This window comes from Sander vitreus, chromosome 1, assembly GCF_031162955.1.
Source record: "Sander vitreus isolate 19-12246 chromosome 1, sanVit1, whole genome shotgun sequence".
NCBI classification, from domain to species: domain Eukaryota; kingdom Metazoa; phylum Chordata; class Actinopteri; order Perciformes; family Percidae; genus Sander; species Sander vitreus.
In genome coordinates, this window is record NC_135855.1 from 13691576 (window position 1) to 13715904 (window position 24329).

Below are 24329 nucleotides of genomic sequence, written 5' to 3' on the forward strand. Positions count from 1 at the left end.
GTACAAGTTGTGTAACGGAGACACTTCAGACAGAACAGCTCTGACACACAAAAGGACTTAATTCAACAACATTTTGTTTACAACTGTTGTCTCTCATAGTAGCGCTCATTCACATCTTGTAGCTGAATCAGCTTTGCAACAAATTGGAACAGTGATGTTAAATCAGCTTTCAGTCTATCTTTATCAATGTTTCTCTATTGTTTATCTTGTGAATAAAAATAGAGCTGCCGCTATTTAAAGCAACAATGTGCTGTGGATTTGACATGTTTCCTCTCAAGCCACATGCTGCACACTTACACCCAGTCTTGAGGTGTAAATAGTGCTTTTTGAATTTCTTCTGCATCTTTCTTGTCCATGTGATCCGTTTGTTTGTGAACCTATGGCTGTGATAAATACCCCCCAAAAAAAGATCGCCATGTGAAAGGAATCTGGGAGTTATTTATGTGAAAGGGCTTCCATTTTTTTCTGCTGAGATTGACTATTCTGGCTTTGACGTGTGTGTAAATCATACCACTGGGTGCACACAGTACAGCAGAACACACAAATATGAACCTCTTGTGAAGTTCACAACTTCAAGACGGCGTCTGTGATGATGATAATAATAATAATAATAATAATAATACGTTTTTATTTATATAGAGCTTTACATGGTACTCAAAGACACTTTACAGTAAAACCAGCACATTGTGATGAGACAATGGAGCAGCTGGTGGCTGAGGAAGATGATGCCATTACTTATTGTTTGGGTAAGAGGTTGTTTCCCTTTATGCTGTGCAAGATTGTTTTCACAAAACTGAATCGTTTGGGGCTTTAAAGTTCAAAGCCGGAGTGTAGAAGACTCCAAAAAACAAAAAAAAACCTCAAGAGAGGATGTGGGAAATAATGGCAGCTTCCTCCATGTATTATTGTCTGTTAATCCGCAGGCTTCTCTGTCAGTGAATTCCCTTTCCTGCTATCCTGTCCCATGATAGCACTTTCAGTAGCTGTGGTGAGACCAGGAGTCACTATTTCGGAAAACCCCACTTTTAGTAGGTGCTAATCAATAACAGACAAGGAGTCTGTTTGCTTAACCCCTAACCAGGAGGCAGTCATAACATCAACAGAAGAGTTTAATCCATCCATTGTGTTACCCGACACAAGGATGGAAAAACTGAAACAGAATCTGGTCTCAAAAAGCAGGGTCATCCAAAAACATCTGTGAAGATGTTCAAACATCCTGCATTCAAAGCTGCTAATAATTACACAATGGTAACAGCTTATAGCAGGTTGTCATATTTTTGTACATTTCTATTGATTTTTAATCCTAAACCTATATTATTATTTTGCATGATATGCCCTCATTATCTGATGTAAAATGTATTATACGATTTTATAAGCATTTACAAGATAGAAAGAAAGAAGAACCTGAAGTCTAAAGTTGTACACAGAAACCGAAGTTACCAGAAGACACTAATGAACAATATTGCCAAAATCATTGTCAGTGATCGCACTTTTGGAAATCACACATTCAGACATGTGCATCGTCATTGTTGCACTAAACCCATGTTGCATTTTTAAACCATTGTTGTGTGCGACCAGCAGTGTTTCTGTGTTTCCTTGTGTTTCTGTAAGCCGTGTATGTGGTGTCAAACTGGTGAATGTCTTTCTCAGTTGGCTCAGGTTTTATGTATTGGCAGCATTTGTTAGAATTCAACATATGTGTCAAATTGATGAATACGCTTTCCTCATTTGCTGGTGTTGGTGCTGCTAGTTGCATTGCATTGAATTTTAATGCATTGAAATGTTAACATGTTATTGTTAATGTCACATACTTACAATGTTCATGACAGCGAGGACGTAGCTTTCCACAGCTTTGCTCCCATGATGCTCCACCATTTTAGTGTCGGCCACCACCAGGGTTTCCACCCACTTCTCTTTGCTGACTGAGCGTTGACAAATTCTTCTCCTTCTTCTCTGCTGGCGGCGTTCCCACCGCTCCCGCTGTTTCTCAATGTCTTCAATAAGTTGATGGGAATCTGGATGTGGGAGACAGAAATAGACATTTCAAACTTTCTTACTAAGGCACAGTGTGTGTCAACATAGCACACCAGGTATGGCTTTTAATGTGTATACACCTGTTTTTCTTGGAACAAAACCCTGCTCATGGCCTCTCTGTCTTTATTGTTCTTCCTCTCCTTATTAAAATATTAAGTTAATAAAGTAGGTGTTGTTTAAATGCTTAAATAAATTATAAAATGGTATCAGCTTTTCCTTTTGAAGAAAGGACACAACCAGAAACAACCATGTCATCGTTTTAGCCAACAGCAGTTTCATGGAAAGAATAATGGAATAATATGCAATATCGCATAAAAATCTAAACACTTATATGAACTGTTTGTAGCTTTAAGAAATTTTTCATTAATCCTCCATGACCTACCTGTGAGCGCTTAAGTTGGTGCTGTGCCTTGTTAATTGTTAATCTTATCTATTAATGATAATGATTTGATTTTATTGTAACAGTACTTTGCTGTAAAAGAGCATGTCTGTTTAGCTAGGGGTAGGCGATACGGTGGGTTTATCAGACCAGGGTGGGCAATACTGGAATTAAGTATGATGTGTTCACAAATGTGATGAATTTTCTTGATATGTTCGGTATTTATTCATCAATTGGATGAGACAAAAGCAGGACATCTTGATTAGGTTATTTGATTCATAAACAAGTATATCACAATATAAATTGATATTGCTATATAAAATGTCATACAGTATTTAAGGTGGATTTGGATCTATATCAGAGCGACCTAAGCTCAGCCACCCTTACCTGTAAAATAACGGTTTATTCTATCCATTTATCTATACATCTATCTCCTGTACCAATGGTAATTGCACTGAAACGTACTTTATTTTCTCTACTTTAAAAAGTATGATTCACGTGGGAAAAGCTGTGCAGGCCTCCTTAATTTAGCTCACTCAGAATTCCTAAGTAGCTGATTTATGAGCTATACTAAACTTCAATGTTTTTTATTCTTCTGACCTCTGCAGATTAGCTGTCGACAGACTCAAAAGAGAGAGACAAGAACGTTTTTATCCATCATCAGCTTCATTATTGTCATTCAGTGCTCAGTGTGTGTAATAAGGCTAATTATAATAGAATATACTAATTGATTCTCACATGTTCAATTTGAAGGAACGAAAACTTTTAAATATTGTTAAACTTATTAATAGTGTCACTTTAAAGGTTGCGTGCGTGCGTGCGTGTGTGCGTGTGTGCGTGTGTGGTTACTTTTGACTCCACAGGTACTGTTGAGAGCTTGTTTGGGCTGTACGACTGGACTCCAGGAGGGAGAGGGTGCATGGCGTTTGTAGATGGCATGGGCTTGTGGTGCTGAGGTCTCACTGCTCGACTTCTCCAGAGGCTGAATAAAAAACTCTTCATCAGATAACTTGAACAGTCCTGTCTGAAGAAAAAGATGGATTTAGGTCAGTTCTCTTCATCTCTTTACGCTAAACTATTTACAAAAAATAGCTTAATATTTCAAATCAATGCACTTTGTGTATTTAATTTGATCTTGTAGATATGTAACGAGATGAAAACATCACCTTACTGTAGAGCTGCAACGTTGATCGAAAGAAATTTAACCATACACTATTCTGATAATCGATTAATTGTTAAATGTCATTATTTCAAGCAAACTCATCTCATCTCATCCTGCGGGTGCTTCACAGTTTTAACCTTTAAGTAAAAAGAAATGTCTTTTACCGTGAAGCAGGTAGTGTTGAGTTCCTATTAGTGGGGTTAACTAAGCTTTGGTTAGTATTAAAGTAAGAAGTTATGTTTGTTTTGTTTTGTTTTAACTCAAAGGACGAGCTGTATAATTGTGGCAGTACAGGCTATAATCTAAAACATCCAACACACCAATAGTGTGCTCTTCACCAATCTGTAGCTGCCTTAGCCTCTTGCTGAGCCTGCAAAAGCCCCGTTAGATATATGCGGTCCTATAAAGCTGCTATTAATACAAAATATACCAATTCAATACTGAAAATTACACAACTCTTAAGAATATTTCCTTTTTTATGCAATATATACAATATTTTGTCTCAGTTGTTTTTTATTGTCTTCAAAAGCTGCTTGTCGATTACAAATATAGTACATTGACACTGACTTCAAAACCCACACAAAAAAACTCAGTAAGCTTACAGTGAAACAGTATAAAGAGCCTGATGTCTTAGATTTGCTGTAGAGACCCGGGGTGCAACTGGGGCCGAAGAAAGATCAGATGTCACATAAATTACTGCACCCTAAACCACCCTGGCACGGTGCTAAAACCAAATTCCAGTCGCCCCACTCCTTTTTTCTCTTGACCGTCCTTGCCCGATATTTAATACCTGTCCACCTTCTGATCCTATAACTCTCCTTCAGCTGTCACAGAGTCACAGGGTCCCACTGAGGGCTGGTGCTACAATAAATGTGTAGTACCACATGAGGAACGTCAAGTTGTGCATCACACCGTACAACAAAGCTAGAACAGCATTTTTGTCTCTCGTTTTGGTAAATGCACCCATTTTGCATATCTGTAAAACAGCAATCTAACATAAGTCTGTGTTTTTAATTCATTATTTACTCCAGATAACTCATCCTATCAGCATTAATACACAGGGAAAATACAAACAAGACATGCAGTCTTGTTTGTATTGAAACCATACTAGGTCCGGATGTGCCTGCTTACAGTCAGTTGACTACTGGAAATATGTCACGTACAATTTGATTAAAGTGATGCTTTTGAAAACATGATATCTCTGACAATAAATGAAAGATTTTTGAAATGGCATGTCTATTTTGTCTCGGCGGAGCTGAGAACAATCGGAACACGGCAACAACCCGCGCAGCACTGCAGACAATTCACCACTGCGGGCAACTACATAAAGCCTAAGTGTCTACGTCGGTAGGATTAACAGATAAAATGCCTTCTCCTAAAGATAAAAACCCCGTTCGCAGCGGTGAATGCCCGGTGCTCGGAAACTCCAACGGCCGCTACAAGTTCATGTTATACCGGTCTTCGCCGTCACATCTCCTCCAGCGGCAGGGCCCCTAGCCGGCCACGGCTCGCATCTGAGAGCCCCACTCGGCGCTGTGTGTGTGTGTGTGTGTGTGTGTGTGTGTGTGTGTGTGTGTGTGTGTGTGTGTGTGTGTGTGTGTGTGTGTGTGTGTGTGTGTGTGTGTGTGTGTAAAGAGAGGGAATGGGAGAAGGAAGTTTGTGTGAGGTGGACCTGGTCACCACAGACTCAAATCTTCTCAGCTGTTGCTACTGTCATAAGCTGCACTATATTTTCATGTGGCACATTATGTTTGGCACATTGTATGGGTCACTTCTTATATTATAACAAGGTAATGCAATGTGTAATCAAGTGATAATTGATTAACAGTAATGTAAATGCTAAATGCCCTAATACCTGTTGATACTACAACAACGCAAAAGTATAGGCTCTTAACCTTGCAGTTTTGCACATCTCATGTAAGACTCAATTTCTCCATTTCGTTGCACAAAACTCTCCAAAAATGTAATGGTTTATTTTTCAGTCGGACCCCCCTAGGGAGAGCCCACCCACATAAATCCCAATTTAACCCCTGTATATTATATATATATATAAAAAGAGTGACATCCGGCAAAATTTCTGGCAGAACAAGAGCAATCCCGGAAGTGGAACGTCACGGATATAGACTATAGCCTGACAAGCCAGACCCACATCAAGATGTTGGGTGTGGGAACTCACCATTGGCAGGGGTCAATCTGAGGGGCGGGATAAAAGGTTGTCTTTCAAACTCTCTCTGCACTCATAACCAACCAGAGCAACACTAGTTGATAGATTAAACTTTTGCCGTATGCGGTCGGCAAAACTCCGAACACATCGTCCTTTTTTAAGAATGACTTCAGTGCTTAACTCCAAGTCTTCCAGAGTCGCGGCCAAAGCCGATTTGACAGACCACTGTTCGCCAGCAGCAGCAGCCATCTTCTTTGTTTTCAAGTAGCAGTGAATTCACGCGGAACTGTTGCAAATTTGCCGTCCTTATGTTAAGCCCGCCCACCGACTCTATACACGATGTGATTGGCCTGACCAGAATTTGGTTTTTCCAGCTCGCAAGCCAACAGAGAGTTGCTAGACTGACCCTGGCTGCAAATTACATTTGCTGCCGCTAGGGTGAGTCTAGATGTCTAGGCTATATAGACTACTCTTTAAATAATGGACATCCACGCTCTTTTGATTGTGTGTGCTGTGAATCTCTGTAAATATTAAGTTGTCTCTGCATGTCACCAACAAAACCTCTGCAATATTTATATTACCAGTGACTCACTAAGTTCTTACATTATTTTTAACCTGCAGGACATTGGCATCCCACTGCTTCAAGTAATAAATTCTGATGGAAATACACAGAAAGGGGTTCTTTACACCTCAACAAGACACAAGCATTTTCACAAACACAATATTTCAAGGAAAACAGAGAAGTATATTCTGACATGTCTCATGCATCCAGTGTAATACTCAGATCCCTTTCCCATGTCTTCTTGATGGCTGACCAGGCTTCATCCTCCAGGTTCTGCATAATCATAGAGTATAATACCCAGAAGCCTCATGACCTTTTCCATATTTCAACAACACTTTATCTAAACATTCTGGTGCCTTCGGGGCTGAAGAACTGGATCCAAAAATCCCCACTAACAGATGGCGAAGTTGCAAAGCTGCTCGGCTTTTAACAAAAATAACATATAAGAAGTATAAGAAGTAACAAGAGATCACATATCACACCAATTCTATCCTCACTTGACTCGTTTTCTAATAAATGTCTTATTCATTTTAAATAACTGGTGCTGACTTTTAGAGCCCTGCATAACTTAACTCCCCAATATATCACTTGACATCCTCCACCATTATATGACAAATGGGGCTCTTAGATCATCTGAACTAAAGTTACTGGATGTCCCTCGAACCAACTATAAAACTAAAGGTGATCAGGCTTTTCAAGTTGTTGTCCCCAGTCTTTGGAACGCTCTCCCCTTATCATTGCGATCCCTGGATGCTTTAATGAAGGCTGTGAGGCTTTTGGTTAGCTGATTAGCTGAATAGCTAATAACTTGTTTATTTGTATCTGCCTTTATTTATCTGCTGCGGCTTTAATTGTAATCTTGTCAGCCCTGTGCTGTGTATCATTTTTATCTGTCCTTTTTATTTCTTGTATTGTGTAATAGTTTTAATGTTAAGCACTTTGTGATTTTGTATCTGTGAAAGGTGCTGAACAAATAAACCTTACTTTTACAGTTTCAAAATAAAAATAAAAAAGGGAAAAAAGGCCTGAAGCAAAAGTTTGGGCAACCTGCATGGTCACAGTTCTTTTCAGCCAGCTAAGAGTCTTTCAATTCTTTTTTTCAGGGATTTTCTCCCATTCTTGCAAAATGTTTCTAGTTCTGTGAGATTCTTGGGCCATCTTGCATGATCTGCTCTTTTGAGGTCTATCCACAGATTTTCAATGATGTTTTGGTCGGGGGACTGGGAGGGCCACGGCAAAACCTTCAGCTTGCACCTCTTGATGTTGTTGTAGATGAGGTACAGTATATTTAGGATCATGATTCTGTTGTAGAAGCCATCCTATTTTCCTCTTCAGCTTTTTTACAGACTGTGTGTATTTGCTGCTAGAATTAATATTCAATTGAATCCATTCTTCACTCTACTAGAGACATTTTCCCCGTGCCACTGGCTGCAACACAGCATGACATTCTGCACCCTTCTCCCTTTCCCAAAATGCATCAGGACACAGGAAAGGTTTTCTAATGATGACTCTTCCATGGAAGTCATATTTGTGCAGGTGTTGCTGCACAGTAGAACAGTTCACCACCACGTCTGCAATCTTCCTGAAGTCCTTTCATAACCAAACAGGGGTTTTGACAAACAGTTCTTTTGGAAAGTTGTCTTTGTCTTCAAGAGCTCAACTTGAAATCCAACGTTCCTGTGGACTGGCATTTCCTAATTACATTACGAACTGAGCAAACAGCTAGCTAAAAACGCGTTGCTATAGTCTTATAGCCGTCTTCTGCTTTGTGGGTATCAATTATTTTAGTTTTCAAAGTGCTAGGCAGCTGCTTCGAGCAGCCCTTGGCTGCTGATTGTTGGGACAAGGTTTAAGAAGTCAGAGCACTCCTAACGTTGATTGTGAACAAGCCATAGCCATAACAAGCTTATTAAGGTCTGAGAACTTGGTCAAAGTTATCTGAGAGCTCTGATGTCTTGAGGTGGCCAAACTTTTGTAAAGTGCTTCTTTCCGTTTCTCGTTTCCTCTCTCAAATTGTACAAAACAAAAATGAAACACTAATCTTGCTTAAAATGTTGAAACAAATGTTTCATCTTTAACTTCATGGGTTTTGAAGATCAATTCATCTTCTACTGACTTAACTATTCACAGTAACAGAAATTTTGACCAGGGGTGCCCAACCTTTTGCATGCCACTGTATGTGCATGTTTGGACCACAAAGAGCCGTTGTACGTCCCCAATAGGATGTCAGATATTAACTCTACTGGTTAATGACAGTGATTTGTTGTTGTTTTTTTAACAGATAATCGTCTCATGTGGTACTATGTAACTTATTTTATAAAAGTTACCTACTGAACCTTTAATGACAGTGAGGAAGAAAATAGTTCAGTCCTAAAGTAGTTCTTTGATTGGTGTGATGCTCCTGCCATAGTGCAACTACAGGAACATTAATCGGCATAAAGTGACTGATATTTTAAACTATGGCGTTTGAATAGTTATAATCTGAAAACTTAAGTAACAAACCCCACACATATTTATAAGTACCTTTTGTCCAAATACATAAAGTGCCCCCACTTAAGATGACTGAAAACAGATTTCTTTTCAAATGAAAGTTACATTTAAAAACAAAAAAACTCAGGACTTCAAAGATGGAGATCAGCACTCATGCTTTAGCTACTTTATCAGGCAACTGCATTTCTTCAGCTCTATACACAAAGGGTGCAGACAGAAACGACAAATAAATATTTTCCTAAAGGTAACCAGGCTTTTCAAGCTGTTGTCCCCAGTCTTTGGAACGCTCTCCCCTTATCATTGCGATCCCAGAAACGACAAATGAATATTTTTCAAATAGAGACTCTAGGACATGTCATTCTTTCAAAAACTTCTCCAACAGCAGGACGTAAAATTCTCCACTAAGACACAAAGAAACTTCAAACAATATAAAAAGCATCGGCAGACCTCTCTCTCCTCATCTGTCATCAGTATTCATTACTCCTTCACAAACACACAAGTGCAAAATAGATTAATCACAGACTAACACTAATGCTCATACATACATATAAGTTTGCCAAAACGCTTTGGCTAATCGTCAGGACAATAATCATAATTAGACAATGCTAGTCTAAAGACAAAGCAATCAAGGAGTCCTTTAGGGCCGAAGAGAAGAATGGCCATAACTGGCCATGTCAGTCACCTGACATCAATCTAGCTGATCATGCGGTTCATTCTCTGTAGACCAGACTGAAGGCAAAAAGCCACAAAATAAGCAAGGAGTGAAGCTGGCTGCTGTACAGGCCTGGGAGAGCATCACAAATGTGGATGCCATGTGTCTGCTGATGTGTGTTGGCTGTAGACTTCAAAAATTGAATGTCTGCAAAGGATTAACAATTAATTATAAAATAAAATGCCTTTATGTTCATATATGTGTGTGTGTGTGTGTGTGTGTGTGTGTGTGTGTGTGTGTGTGTGTGTGTGTCAAATATTAATTTTGGTCTCCTCTAGAATCTTTTTGAGTGTGTTTGCAAATGCCGTATTTCCTTGCATTGTACAGCATGTCGCCGAAATTATTTTAGTCATTCGCCCCAGATTTTAAAATAAGGCAAACTGCAAAACTATGCAGATAAAAGGATCCAGCGAGTGTCGCGTTGAAGATGAAGTCACTGCAGTTTTGTTTTGCCATGGCAATCAGCTGAGAATCCTCCCTACACAAGTGCTACTACTACTCAGCAAAGACAGGGGAGAAGACTGCAAACGAGAAAACATGAATATAAACAATGCAGGGTTTAGGTATATAGGCTTTGAAAAAGTTTTGTAAGGAAGGAAACGTATTCAACACGTCTGTTAGACCTCAAGGATACACACAATGATTTTAGGTGAGAAACACTGAATACTAATGTAACATTTGTTTACAGGAAACCTCCACAGAGCATCTTTAAGAATACCTGCTCAGTACAATCGCAAGCTACTCCAGTGAACAAAAAAAAGTTCAAAAACCAAGGTCAGACACATGTCAGCTACCAGGAAGAACATAAGTCTGTTATAACAGTGGTGAGCAGAGGATGGTCTCTGTACACATATAACCTTGAAGCAGATGGGATATAGCAGCAGAAGGCCGTGTCTAGTTCTAGACAACTGAGATGAAAAACGTGACAGTACATGGATTAAGAGTGAGAAAATGATTGCCTCTGTCCTGCTCGTGGGCTGACTAAGCTCTTATGATGTGGAGAAAGTACTATAAGCATTGGCCAAAGAACTTGAATCCATGGAAGGTGTCAAAAGTGGTGCTGGTGGTGTGGGGAGTGCTTCCTTGGCACATGCAATGATGTACTAAAACTTTGCTGATTAGTGGGTGCATCCCTGGACCTGTTTCCAGGTATTCCCTGCAAGACAATGCACCAATTTAGCATTCATCAGATGGGTGTCTTAAAATCTGCAGGAAGCATGGACCAAAATCTCACAATATTGTTTCCAGCATCTCACTAAATCCAAACCTCAAACAATTCAAGATGTGTGTACATGACTATGCTTTTCAGTTCCACAAAGGGAGCTTCTTCAGGTGCACTATAAAGCTTAGTTAATAACATCAGAAAGAGTTGTGGAGAAAGGTGTTGATAAATGGTGACACAGAATTCACCATCAAGGAATTATAACTTGTTTTTCTTAATTTCTACAGGCAATGTTTATTTACTGTGGGTGAGTCTGCAATTGATAAAATTCCCACCAGGGTGGGCTTGTAAAAACATGGAACTAAAAAAGGGTTGTCTCAATAGCAATTTAGTTCACTTGAATCAAAAAGAAATGTTCTATTTTCCAAATATCTATCAATTCTGGATGTGACTGCAACCTTTGACGTGAAACCAATCCTGGGAAACCTTTAAGGCAGCTACCTTAAAGGGGAGCTCCACTGGTTTTATACATCAAAGTCTGTTTACGGACCTCGGGGAGTACTACTTCATATGTGAAAGAAGTCGTATAAAGTTTTTTGGGAAATCTGATAAATTGCAGTGTCGGTCGGGGCTGAAGACTACAAGTCTTGTGGAGTTAAAAAAGAAATGAAAGCTTGGACGCCTGCTCCTCCTCTCATGACAGCATGAAACTAGCTGCTTGATGCTAAAAAAATTTTAACTGTCCATTGTGAGTCTGACAGTGTTGTCAGGAGCGCAAAACTAAAATCGGTGAGGAATTCTTTTAAGTGGTTGTGATTTAGAATTTGTTGTGATAATAGATGAATCAATCAATCTCTGCGATAACTGCATTAACCACAATAATTTGCCAATTCAGAGAGAGCAAGGAGAGATGGTCAGTGTCATTTTGTGTTAGATGGAAATATCTTTGATAGTCACGGACCCAGACCTAAAATGGAGCAATTTTTCTGCAGCATTTGTGATAATTCTGTCAACTACTAAAAAATGGTCTGTTGTCAGTTTAAAATCTCTGAATGCACCGATGGTCGCGGACATCTCCTTCAGAAGTCTAAAAATACTTTCCTTTATGAGCACACATCTGCAATCACAGAGGCAGAGCACAACATGAATGGCTGGCTGCATTTTGAACAGTCTTTGAATATAAGTGAGCGGATTGTGGCTTAGCGTTGGATTCCTGCTGTGATCTTCCAAAGGCATTGAAGAGAATGTCACTTTGTTCTTCAGCCTCGACAGTTACACAGTAAATACTTTTAAAGAAAAATGCAATGAAAAGTGCAGTGAATGTTTACTGTAAAGCCTAAGGTGTTTTTGCATGTGTGTGTGTGTGTGTGTGTGTGTGCGCGTGTGCGTGTGCGTGTGTGTGTGTGTTTATACAGTATATGCTCCCCTGCTTGCAAACATGATGTTTCAGTGGGGGAAAAAATTGTGATTTTAACAGATGGTCAGACTGTGTACATCTTCTGGCTGGAGTAAAGCACAAGTTCCAAGTCTGAATAGCGCATAACTTCAGACACACCTATGTTTTGTAGAAAATCTATCCAGGCTGTGTAGCTGTCTAAATGACCCTTAAGTTGTCACATAAGGTCTGAACATCCATTTGCACCGTTTTTATATTACTTCCTTAGAACACGCACTTAACTCAGCTCTGAATACTGCCCTCTGTTGCAGCTGACACCTCTGTGTTTAACAAATGCATTTTGGATTCAACTTCCAATGGACTTCAAGCTTTTAAAGTTACTCACCAGTCCATCACAGGTACTTATGGCTGCGCTTCCTTTACCAATGGCCTCGTCCCACACTTCACCTAAGAAATAGCACCGGGAGGATCCAGGAGGATGGATCTGTGCCCCATCCAGGCCACCATACCTCCTCTCCGTCAGGAAGCCCGGAGCCAGCAGATGTGGGTTGAGGGTGAGGTTAAAGTGCAAACTGTGACCGCCATGCCACAACTGGTAGAAGACTTGATCTACGTCCGCTGGTCCCTCTGAGGCTTCCCGGCGCTGTACACGGCGAGCATGGTGAGACAGGAAGTTGGACAGGAAGTGACCTCTGGCATCCACTCTAGTGGGGTGAACCACTTCATACTGAGGCAGATCCTGCAGAGATCTCTCTGTCAAAGAGTGGTGGGAAGAGAAGATGGGTTAATAAATCATGGGAAAGAGGAGGGTATTTAAATAATTAAAGGGACTGTAAAGCTGTAAACAAAACTGGGGAAGCTCTAAACAAACCCATATGGGTGTCTCATCTGTCATTTTTATGTTTGAATACAGCTGCAGTGTATACAGAGCCTGTTAAAAAAGGAACACTGAATTATTGTCTATCCTCCTGTGACTTTCTACTCTCATGAGCTGCAGGTTTGATAAAGTTGGTGAAATTCATCCCTCTAATAAAAATGATATTCCTTTATTTCCTGAGATTTGATTTGAAGTAGCTGAATAAGCAGCCTGACAGGCAGTGTTGAAGATCTCTTTTGTGAGCCTTAAGAAGAGAGATTACAAGCAGTCTGTCCCATAACATGCTTTCAAATGTCTCCAGGCTTTTATTACAATAAGCGCGTGTCATATCATGATCTCACCAATATTGCGACGAGTTGAGGTTTTGACTTCCTGACTACATACGGCAGCAACAAGCATGGCTGTAAATAAAAAAGGGACATTGTTGGCGGCCCCGCTGTGGAGGAGTTTGTTCCAAATGAAGGGAGCGTAAAAAATGTAGAAATAGTTTGGACATAAAATGTTTGATCTTCAACAAATCATTGTTAAAATGTAAGATTTGTAAGAGGAAGAAAGCAGCAGCAACAATTCAATTTAAATGTAATTTTCTTTATAGTGTCATATCTTAATAGAAGTTATCTCGGGACACTTTTCACATAGAGCAGGTCGAAACCACACTATAATTTTCACTATAAAAACAACAAAGTTATTTTACCAAGTACAAAGAGAGCTAGAAATGATGAGAGGAAAGGCAAACGGCTAATTTGAAACTGATTTTGTCTATTGCTGCAATAAAAAATAATTGTATGCATTTCATCATCATCATCATCTACATGTGTCATATACGATATCATCGTATCGTAATAAATGTTATCACAACACTACCCTGCCAAATTGGGACATTGTTTTAAGGCATTATCAGCAATCCCTGATTTGCACATACAAAACAGAAAATATCAACAAAATGTGGTCAATCTGCATGAGCAAGAAAATAATACTAATCATAATTGGTGTCACAACAGCGGTTTCATAATTGTGTCTAATTTATTCTACACAGCTCACATTAAAAAATAACACTCATAATTGCCAGACACACTTTTCTTTGCATGTACGCAGATAATCTGTCAAGGCACAAAGACCTGAACCCTCATAATGCCATCATTAGTGTAATGCCAGTCAAAAGACATCAGCAGAATGAAAACAATGATTTCAAACAGCTTTGTGACAAGGTAAAACAAGGTCTCTCTCCATTCAGCCTCGCATCGGATTATCTGCACAAATATTTCCATGTACAAATCAGTGCGGAAAGATCTGAGGTAGATGTTTTTGGCAACCAGCTGCTTGGAATGTCTCTCTAAACGAAGACCAAGGAAAAAAAAAACATGTTTTGTAAGGCCACTTAACGTGTATTCACTTTTATTCCTGAATGCCTGCTATGTCAGCTACAGCACAGAAAAGTCGGATGGAGTTTCACCTACAGTAGAAGCTAAAGTAACGCCGTACGCAAGTCATGGCCATGACTCTGTATCACTTGAAATTGAGCACAAATCAACATTCAACTAATACCATTCATGGAAACAATTTAGATGTATTGCAAATATCATGGCAGCCATCAGTTAATCAGCATAGCTGTCTTTCATTGTGTGTATTATTATGAAGATCTGGATCCAGATGGAGATTAAAATAAAAAGGTGGTTTGGTTAGGGCTATGTGGCCTTGATGTGGTATGCAGTCTAATGCCATGGGTGAAGATTCTTTTAATGTAAGGTATTTTATAACACACAACCAAGGTTTTCTCCATCTGTAATTATTCCATGTAGCATATTTATTAACAAAACACACCCAACATGTTAATTGTAAATTCAAGAGGCTTTCATTACTTTCACCCAGCTGCTGTGCCCTTCATTGCAGGTCTACAAGCACAAAAAGAATGCAAAATAAAATTATATGTATCCATGGCTATCACAAACCATCATACCTGCAAAAATAAGACACTGTGATAAAAAAAAACACCTGCATACACTCTTGCATACATACATGCATGAGTAGCAAGATTTGGAGGAGGTAGTTCTCAATGTGGGGTCTGGGATCACCAGGGGTCTTTACATGGCTGGTAGGAGGTCCTCAGAAATAATGAGCAACACTGATCAGGATCCTGTTCATGCACTCTAATCAAAATTAGCTTTGTGAGAAGATGATAGCAGCAACAGCAGGCAACCCTAAAAAAAACAAGTTGAATACATAGAGGGATCGAAATGATTAGAGGACTGGTTTTCAGATGACTGTTTCCTCTCCCCACTTTCACTTGTTTTACTTTACTATAATGAATTCAATTAAGTATTTCTGTAAGAAATTAAAAATAAAAATAAAACGTCCTCTAACGTGATATCAAGAGGAAAACTGTGTCAAAGCGCTTTTCTGTTTTGGGTTCTTAGTTGTTTAAAAATAAACTTTGGGATCCATGTGCCAACATTTATCACCTGAAAGCAATACTGTTTGGGAGGTGCCTCCCTCAGTGACACATCCTTATCTCTATATATTTCTATAACGCCGAAGATTACTTAGTTTTTCTCTCAATGGTCGCAGCTGATTTACACAGGTTGTCTGCTTGTACCTGTAATCTCAGGAGAGCTGTACCTTTTAACATCCAAACCACGAATAAAAGGCAAGACTGAGAGGATGAACGTGCAGGGAGTGGAGACGGAGGAGTGTTTCTGTCAAGACAAGAGCGGATTGATGGGATGATATCCACTGGGTCTGACATCTAATACACTTTGCGAAGTAGAAAGGATTCCAGCTCCATTATGAGAATGATGATGCATGCTGCAGATAGCCTACCCAAAGAGAAATTCTGTTTCCTGGCCCTCACCGGTAGGTCAGGGAGTCTGTACTTTGGCTCAAGGGCAGGGCAGATGCTTTCCTACATGGGGCTTAAACCTCTGATGATTCAATGGAAAGAAGGTCTCTCCACCTACCAGACTAAGCTGCAAAACATTGGGTTTAATTGCTATGGTCAACCCAAAACTCTGTAAACACAAGTCACAGCTGGCCGCCCCTACACACTGAGGACTGCTGGCCTGATTCTGGACTGAATTAGATGCGCTCTGAAACAAATGTGCAGCAAACAACTAAAGCAGCCACAATGCCAGAGGACGTGGCGATATCATGATTCCAAAGTTTGGACTGTTTTGTTTTCAGGCTCACTAACCTGGTTCATGTGATAATCCCAATGTTTTGCAGTTTTCCAGGACCGTCAGAAGACCGATGAAGAGGTGAATGGAAGAGACTCCTTGTCCAAAGGCGTGAAACCCGCAGTGCAAACGGGTCATTTTATCAGGAAGGTAGCCTATATTTTAGAAACATTGAATGCCTTTCTAACACCGCGTCGATTTTCAATTCAAATGATTTCCATCTGGGCTGGATGCACTTTTCGCTTTGTTGCGACCATGCACTTAAACTGTGACAGTCCCAACAAACTTGTCCAATTTAGGCCTAAACATCGTCTACCTCCATGGGCTGTTTTTGTTGCATTCTCAGTCTTTTTTGACTTGTTTGTATATCGGTGTAAATGTTTGCTTGCGAGTAGCTGTCCCTTCTGTCCTCCATCAGTCTCCTACAAACAGCCAGTGACAGCTTAAAAAGTTTCCTGCAAACTTTCACAGAGCCACCCCCACAGATGGGTGGACTTAAGACAATGGGCTATGTTTCAGCAGGACTGGAAGCTTAAAGGGGAAAGCTACTCCAAGAAATCCGAAATGGTGCTTCGATCCAATTGGCAGAACTTTGCTTCCACAACTGAGGTTCTTCGGGTTTTCAGAGGGTCACACAAGGACCACTTTCGATAGTGTTGCGTTCACTTGGACTCAGAGAAATGATGAGAGATCAGAGGCTTCAGTCTGTGCAAAATTACAAAACCTCCATAAAGTGGTGAAGGAAACGGCCTGAGAGCAACTTTGAAGTTGTGTAAATACAATGTCTTACACTTCAGTGGAATACAATCTGTAATGAAAATCGTTTTACTTTGTTAGTCTTCGTCTCGTTGAGCTTAGCGCCCCCTCTAGCGGGATAATGGATAATTCTACGGACCACTGATCCAGGGATAATACTGCACATGTTTTAGAATCTGTACATCAACCCTGATGGTATAATGATACACTACTCTAATGCTATTTATTATAAAAATGCAATCATTTTAATGGAGAACTGGTGCCTTTAAAACACATACAGATATTGGTGTTGCTTAGGCTACAAAGATGGAGGAGGGTTTAATGTTATATGTTATGTGAAGTGTTAATTGGTAATTTAGTTTCATTTTCTTGGTGAAATAATGTCATTTATCCTTCGGACAGTGCATTTTACGCATTGCACAGGCCTAATGAGCTGACGTGCTGTCACTGGAGACCAATTGCTGCTGGATTTGAGGTGCTTTACCCTCGTTTCTATCACTGTAATTGTCTGCTTCTCTGTCACGTCTTGTGACGTGTCTTGCCACCAATCGTGGCTCAGCAGATGAGCGAAACACCTGTATAAAAGCAGCCTCCTCTCGATGGAATGGGGATTAAGAGTTGAGACGCTTTCGCGTGGGGCGTCTGTGTTGTGTTTCTGTTTAGCCTGTGCGCGCAGCAGAACGCCAGGTCCATAACTTTAAAGATGGATTTCATATTTAACTACAGCAGAGCACTGAACCTAAGTTCACCTGGCGATGAGAAATTTAGTTTCGAAGACATCGATGTGAGCGCGGACAGCACTCCCATGCTTAGGATACTCATCTCCGTGGTGTACTCTGTAGTTTGCGCGGTGGGTTTGGTGGGAAATCTGCTCGTGTTTTTCCTCATGAGGGTACGACAAGGTCGAAAGAAGTCCACCATCAATGTTTTCATCATCAACTTGGCAGTGACAGACTTCCAGTTCGTGCTCACTCTGCCCTTCTGGGCCGTGGACACCGCGCTGGACTTCAGCTGGCCGTTTGGAGACGCCATGTGCAAAATCATCCTCTCGGTCACCGTGATGAACATGTACGCCAGCGTGTTTTTTCTCACTGCCATGAGTGTGACCCGTTACCTATCTGTCGCCTCGGCCCTGAAGAAAACAGCGTACAGGAGGTCACGGTGCGTAATGTGGATGTGCGCGGTGCTGTGGGTGGCGGCAACAGTGGCCACAGCTCCGACAACTGTCTTCTCCACCGTGACTGTGATCGCTGGTGAAAAACTCTGCCTCCTCAAGTTTCCTGATGGATACGACTGGCTCGCCCTCTATCACATCCAGAAAATATTGATAGCCTTCATCATCCCTATGCTCATAGTCTGTGTTAACTATCTTATGCTCCTGCGCTTCGTAAAACGGAGGAGCATGGACAGCAGCAACCCTAAACGGAGGTCTAGAGTCACCAAATCTGTCGCTATAGTGGTTTTGTCTTTCTTCTTCTGCTGGATGCCAAATCATGCCATCACCTTCTGGGGTGTCTTGGTCAAATTTAACGCAGTCGACTGGGATAAGTCATATTACATGGTGCACACGTATGTGTTCCCGGTCACTGTGTGCTTGGCGCACGTTAACAGCTGCTTGAACCCGGTCCTTTACTGCCTGATGAGGCCAGAGATTAGGAAGCATCTCAGCGGTTTGATTTGGAGAATCTCCACTCCTTCCTCCAAGAAGGTCTGCGCGACGCGCTCTTTTACGCAGGGAGAATCCCAGGAAGTCGTGCCTCTCCAGATTATGGACAATGCAGAGTACACGCTGTCCATCATAGACCGTAAAGGCTTACCAAGCTCCAAAATGATGCCATACACCCGATAACTCAGTCTTGTAAAATAAAGACCCCATGCAGCTGCTTGCTTTACCCTGCTTGTCCACCTGTAACTGTCATGACTCGTGCGTAATACGTCCGCTAGAATCATCATACTGTATGACATGAACTATGACAAGTGTAAAGTATTTCATCTCTACAACTGTCACAAGATCACTTGTTGATTCCACTCATGAATACACGGGTGTGCATTTCTTTTTTTATGACTTGCAATTTTTATTTTACAATAAACACATCTGTCATACAACAGATGACACACAGTGTGACTATTCCAATCTGACTCAAACACACCATCTCCACCCAACACAGAAACAAGAGAGGTCAACCTGCATTTAATAGAGTGGCTTACGTATAAAGCTATTGCCAAGGAAAAATACAATCCAAAAAAAAAAAGAATTAATACTAATTATAAAAATCAAAAGCCAAGCATATCTCTTACATTTTTTCTTTTCTTCCTCTCCTTTAAATTGCAGCTGCATGCAGCTTTTCTTGTTCGCTCATTGTGATATTACTGTTATGAAATGTTTGCCTTTACTTGGCAGTGAAGAGTGACAATAAACATGGCACCAGAGAGACGGGGAGAGTGGGTTGGACAAACGTCTGCAGGGCGGAATCGAAGCGGAGACATGGCGGAATAACGGGACTCCCGGTAAAACAAACATGGGATTATATTATGAAGGACCTACAATGGATTCTGAGGTCGAAACAGAATCACAAGGCTGCAATGTTTTCAAGCCTGTCTGTAGATCAACTGCCTTTTCCATCTGAAGTAGGTCTAGTAAGTGGTTAATTTCAAGTGGCCATAGATTTCACTTAATTTCTAATCCATTCTGAGGCACCGTCAATTCTCTAATGGACATGTATAGTTAGCCTATATTCTGTATAGTGTACATAAAAAATGTGATGGTCAAACCTCATAATTCTAAGCTGTGTGCAACCACTAATGTAAAAAAAATAGTGTATATATACTGCAGCCTATTGTATATTTTCTCATTCATATTATTTTTTTACACTCAATGTTTCTGTCACATCATTAATGAATATAAATGTGGAAATTTTTTCATCCTGTCAGATTTAACAGGTGCATTCCTAAAGGTCTTTCCTTTGGCTTTCAACAATAAAATAAAACTTTTCTCTTGGAGAAGTGTCATGCATGCATTGTTTAGTTTGACGCTTGAGCAGTGAGTGCACAAAAAAGCGGGAGAATATGTCACACCTACAAGATGACAGCAAATTCAGATAATAAATTCTATATGCTATATATATATAATATATATATATTTATGCAGTGTTGGACTTGTTGATGAAATACAGCAGCTCCAAACTCTTTTTCATCATATGCAGCCTGTACTATTATTAATGCTTAATTCATATTCAGCACTAGCTCAAGTCACACACATGGGCTGTTTCAGGTAAACCAGGGGAGAGGTTAACAGTGGCTGCAGAGGGTCCAGCTGTCACTTGGCATTCGGCAACGGTGCAGGTCCTCTACAGGTTATTGAACAAACACATAGCAGGAGAGCCCGGAGCTGAGGCGGTCTCCTGGCTGCAGGCAGCTGAGTCTGCTGCCATCTTTGTGTGCTAATGAGTGTCTGTCCCTGTCTGTCTTTCCTTGTGTCCTAAGGCCTCATTGTTTGTGTGGCCTGTGGTGTACAGTGATGATCACGTGTCCAAACCGCAGACCTTTCCCTAAAGCAACATGTGTTGGGAATCTGTAAGTACTATAAACACCAGTTCATATTGTTGGTCTATGTACTCTCTTAAATCAAGTCAATGTTATTTAAATAACCCCAAATCCCAAAGTTTCTTAAAGGATCACAATGCACAATCTGCACAGCATACGATGCACTCTATCCTTAGAGCTCTCTCTCACATCATTCAATAGTGATGCATTTAGACAGTACTTTAGTACGTTATGTTTTTGGCTCAATATCAGGAGAGCTTTATCAATAAAAAATACATTACTTTAAGCAGAAATAAGACAATATATTCTGTACACAGTGCAGGAAGTTACCTGATATACAAGGAAAGTAGTTGTAAAAGGATAATTATCTACATTTCCATATATAATAATACAAATATGATATACACTACTTAATGATTACTTAACTTAATGTGACCTTCTCTAAACTTTTGAATGCACATGTCCAACAGTTCAATGTTTCAGTACTTTCTGCACAACTTGCTGTTCTCTAACAAGGAGCTTAACGGCAAAATTTACAACAGGTGTTTGATCCTTGAATCGACTATTACATTTCCTGGTTCAATTAAAATTGGTATTTAAACAGTCCTCCTCATCATGCTGTTCACATTTTGACATCATGAGACCAAGACGACACCTAACAATTGATCAACAGTACCTTGCCATTGCGAGGCTTTAAACAGGAGGTTCTCAGACGGAAGTGGCCACTGAGCTTAGAGTGTCACAGAGTGTCATCAGCAGGTTGCAACAGAGATAGAGAGAGACTGGAAGAGTCACAGAAAGGCATAGAAGTGGACGCCCATTGGCCACATCCCACACTGATGACCGCTTCATTGTGAACAGTGCCCTGCAGAATGATGAATGCCACTCAACTCCAGGCACATTTAAGGGAGGTGAGAGGCACCCAAGTGTCAAGTCTGACCATTCAAAACCGTTTACATCAGCGTGGTCTGCGTGCCAGACGACCTGCAAGGGTACCTGACCACACCACCAAGGCACAGGCGTCATCGTCTTGCTGGACGAGGGACCAGTGGGCCTCAGTGCTGCTCTGATGAAAGTCGATTCACGTTGAGCAGAAATGATGGCCGCCAATGATATTGGAGACGTCAAGGAGAGCGCTATGCATCAGCCACTGTTGTCACCAGACGACCCTTTGTTGGTGGTGGTGTTACAGTGTGGGCAGGTGTGTCTAGTCAATATAGAACTGCCCTACACTTTCTGAATTGTACAGTGACAATCCCATACTACCTGAATAACATAATTAATCCAGTCATTGTGCACCTGCATGAACAACACAGGTCTAATTTCTTCTTCATGGATGACAATGCTCCAGCTCATTGAGGTTGCATCATTAGCATAATTAGCATTAGCATTAGCATCTTGCCCTTCAAGAAGAGTGGGATGCCATGCCTCAGCAGACAATAACTCGACTTCTGGACAGCATGAGACGTCGTTGTCAAGCTGTAATTGATGCTCAAGGGCACGTGACAAATTATTGAGACATTGACATTTTTTGTTGTGGTATACCCACCACTGTTGTTGGCTTTTGTTTCAATAATTTTTTTGAGATGAGGAAATCACCATTGCATGCTTCTACTTAAATACCCTACTTTCATATTATACCACTGTAGCTTGAACTTTTTACATTTTCCATGAATTTCACCCGAAAGCCAGATATCCCTAACTTTTTGTGAGTAGTATATATATATATATATATATATATATATATATATATTTTAGGGGTGGTACGGTTCATGAAAAAACATCTGAACCGCTCGGTTCGCTTGTCTCGGTTCGGAGCGTGTGTGCGTCGCACGGTTCGTTCTTGTTAATGTGCACTAACCACTTACTGCTGTAGTACCAACTTTCAACACCTATGTTAAAAAACTTACTGGAAACGACAAGGGGATGAGCGTGACGAACGCAACACATGGCAGCTGATTGGACGAACGCGTCACGTGGGTCTTGCTGCTCCCGAATTTCAAAACAGAGTCTAATGGCGTCTCGTTCTGAATACGAGCTCGTATTTTACATAAATAGTTCACCGAAAAGTGTTTCTGAAAACATTTTAAGCGAGAAATAGGCCGAGCCGATCGCTCCTCACGTGGAGTGTGCAGTGCTGCTGCTGCAGGTCACGTCACATGCAGAAATGGTAAGTGGGAGAGATGAGGAAGGCTGCCCGGAGTTGGAGGATGTGCTAGCATCGTATATAGTCTGGTGTGTATAGGTCTTGGATTCCATGTTACCTATGATGACAGCGGAAATAAAACAATAGATAGAACTGCCACTGTGTGCATGTATTGTGCAACATGCATTCAATATGCTAATTTTAGCTATATATCATATGCTGAAGTATATTTCTGGAGTGTTAAAGATTAAAAGAAAAAATAACAAGAACCGTACAGAACTGAAAACCGTGTCCCTAAAACCGTGATACGAACTGAAACGTGGATTTTGTGAACCGTACCACCCCTAATATATATATATATATATAGTAAAAAATATAATCATAAATATACTTCAGCTGAGAGGTGTGAATATTTCAGTTATGGTAAAAAAAAATTGTTTGCTTTGGCAATAGATTAATTTGATTTATGTAGGCTACACCAGGAGGATTATGCTGAGATGTTTAATTTCAACATTTGAAGAGTTTGAAGAGTGTGCTCACTTATTTCATATACACGCACATGTATAACCTTCATCAAATTAAACATCGAGGGAATTTTCATTACTGTACTTCAGCAAATAGTTCAAGCTGACATATAATCAGTGCACAGCAGGTTTTGTATCCTGAGTCTCCTTTTAATATTTCCCAAAGGTTTCATTTTGCTTTGGCCATGGTCACTGTGCAGACAAATGAGAAGAAATCTCTAATCCCGCCCCACTTGGTGCCCGCCAATAAACGCTTCAAAAGTACCCTCTTGGATGCCCCTATGGTAGATAAAACATGATAAGGTGCCCTTTAAGGGTTCTGTGCCCTTCCATTGAAACTGCTACTATGTATTGGAAGGGGTAAATGAATAGGACAAATTTTGTTTCTAAGTGTCAGCTTAGAAATCTAAATAAAGGCACCTTAAACCTTTTTTCTAGGATGCCCTTCCAGTTGAGAAAACTTGATGCAGTGCCCTCTTGCCAGGTTGCCCTTCCAGTGAAGAAAACCTGATAAAGTGCCCCCTTTAAAATTGAGAAGATGCTATGCATTGCCATATATGCTGCCCTACATGCTAGCAAAACATTCTGCAGGCTGGAGCCCCACCACATACAGCTGGTGGCCTTTTTATTTTTTCACCCCTCAGTCTATACTGTAACATGCTCTGCAGCATGTTTACATAACCTCAAATTTCTTTAGATTAATTGACTGTGTTTTGTATGCATGGATGTATAGCTAACATTCTATTCTGTTTGTATGGCTGCTTTTCATTTTTATCTTGCTGAATCGTTTTACATATGCAGCTGCAACAATCTAATTTCCCCCTCAGGGATCAATATGTTTTCATCGTAGCACTGTCAGTGGCAGATGGTCAGCATTTGTATGCTGACTGAATCAAACCTGCATACCTGAAAATAAATGATTCAGTTTCACTCAACCAAACAACACCATTGCCTTCATAGATTTTTTTTTAGATGTAATTTAAAACACTGCAGATAAAAAAAAAAAAATTCACATTTGTGCTTGAAGGCAAATTATTCTTTGTGATGCTGGAAACAATGCTTAAGGTTTAAATAATTAAAGTACCTGTGTGGCAAACCTGTCAGTTTATTTCTTCACTAAAAACATTGCTTTAAGCCACATGTTATATTTAGCTACACATCATACAACAAAACCTTAAAATTGGAATGCATCTCTTCTGATGCTGTTGACATGCATCAGGAAAAGTCAGTCTTCAAAAACGTTTTCAATAAA

At 40.4% G+C, this 24329-nt stretch overlaps 2 protein-coding genes across 2 annotated transcripts in view; one reads left to right on the top strand and one right to left on the bottom strand.

Moving 5' to 3' along the window:
* Window positions 1-16525, bottom strand: part of adamts7 (a disintegrin-like and metallopeptidase (reprolysin type) with thrombospondin type 1 motif, 7) — a 77260-nt gene extending 60735 nt beyond the window's left edge. Inside the window, exons 1-4 of the mRNA XM_078271998.1 lie at window positions 16126-16525; window positions 12447-12814; window positions 3263-3437; window positions 1816-2015 (exon numbers count right to left, since the gene is read on the bottom strand). Of these exons, the coding sequence (XP_078128124.1) occupies window positions 1816-2015; window positions 3263-3437; window positions 12447-12814; window positions 16126-16246 (864 nt within the window). The 5' untranslated portion in view covers window positions 16247-16525. The remainder of the gene's footprint in view (window positions 1-1815; window positions 2016-3262; window positions 3438-12446; window positions 12815-16125) is intronic.
* A 1042-nt stretch (window positions 16526-17567) lies between these two features.
* Window positions 17568-18713, top strand: rxfp3.3a2 (relaxin family peptide receptor 3.3a2). Its single transcript, XM_078272119.1, has one exon. It carries the CDS (start codon window positions 17568-17570, stop codon window positions 18711-18713), a length of 1146 nt encoding a protein of 381 aa, XP_078128245.1.
* The last annotated feature ends 5616 nt before the right edge of the window (window positions 18714-24329 follow it).

Bases quoted from the DNA above. Each gene is read 5' to 3' on its own strand.
- rxfp3.3a2 (XM_078272119.1), top strand. From the start codon at position 17,568: ATGGATTTCATATTTAACTACAGCAGAGCACTGAACCTAAGTTCACCT.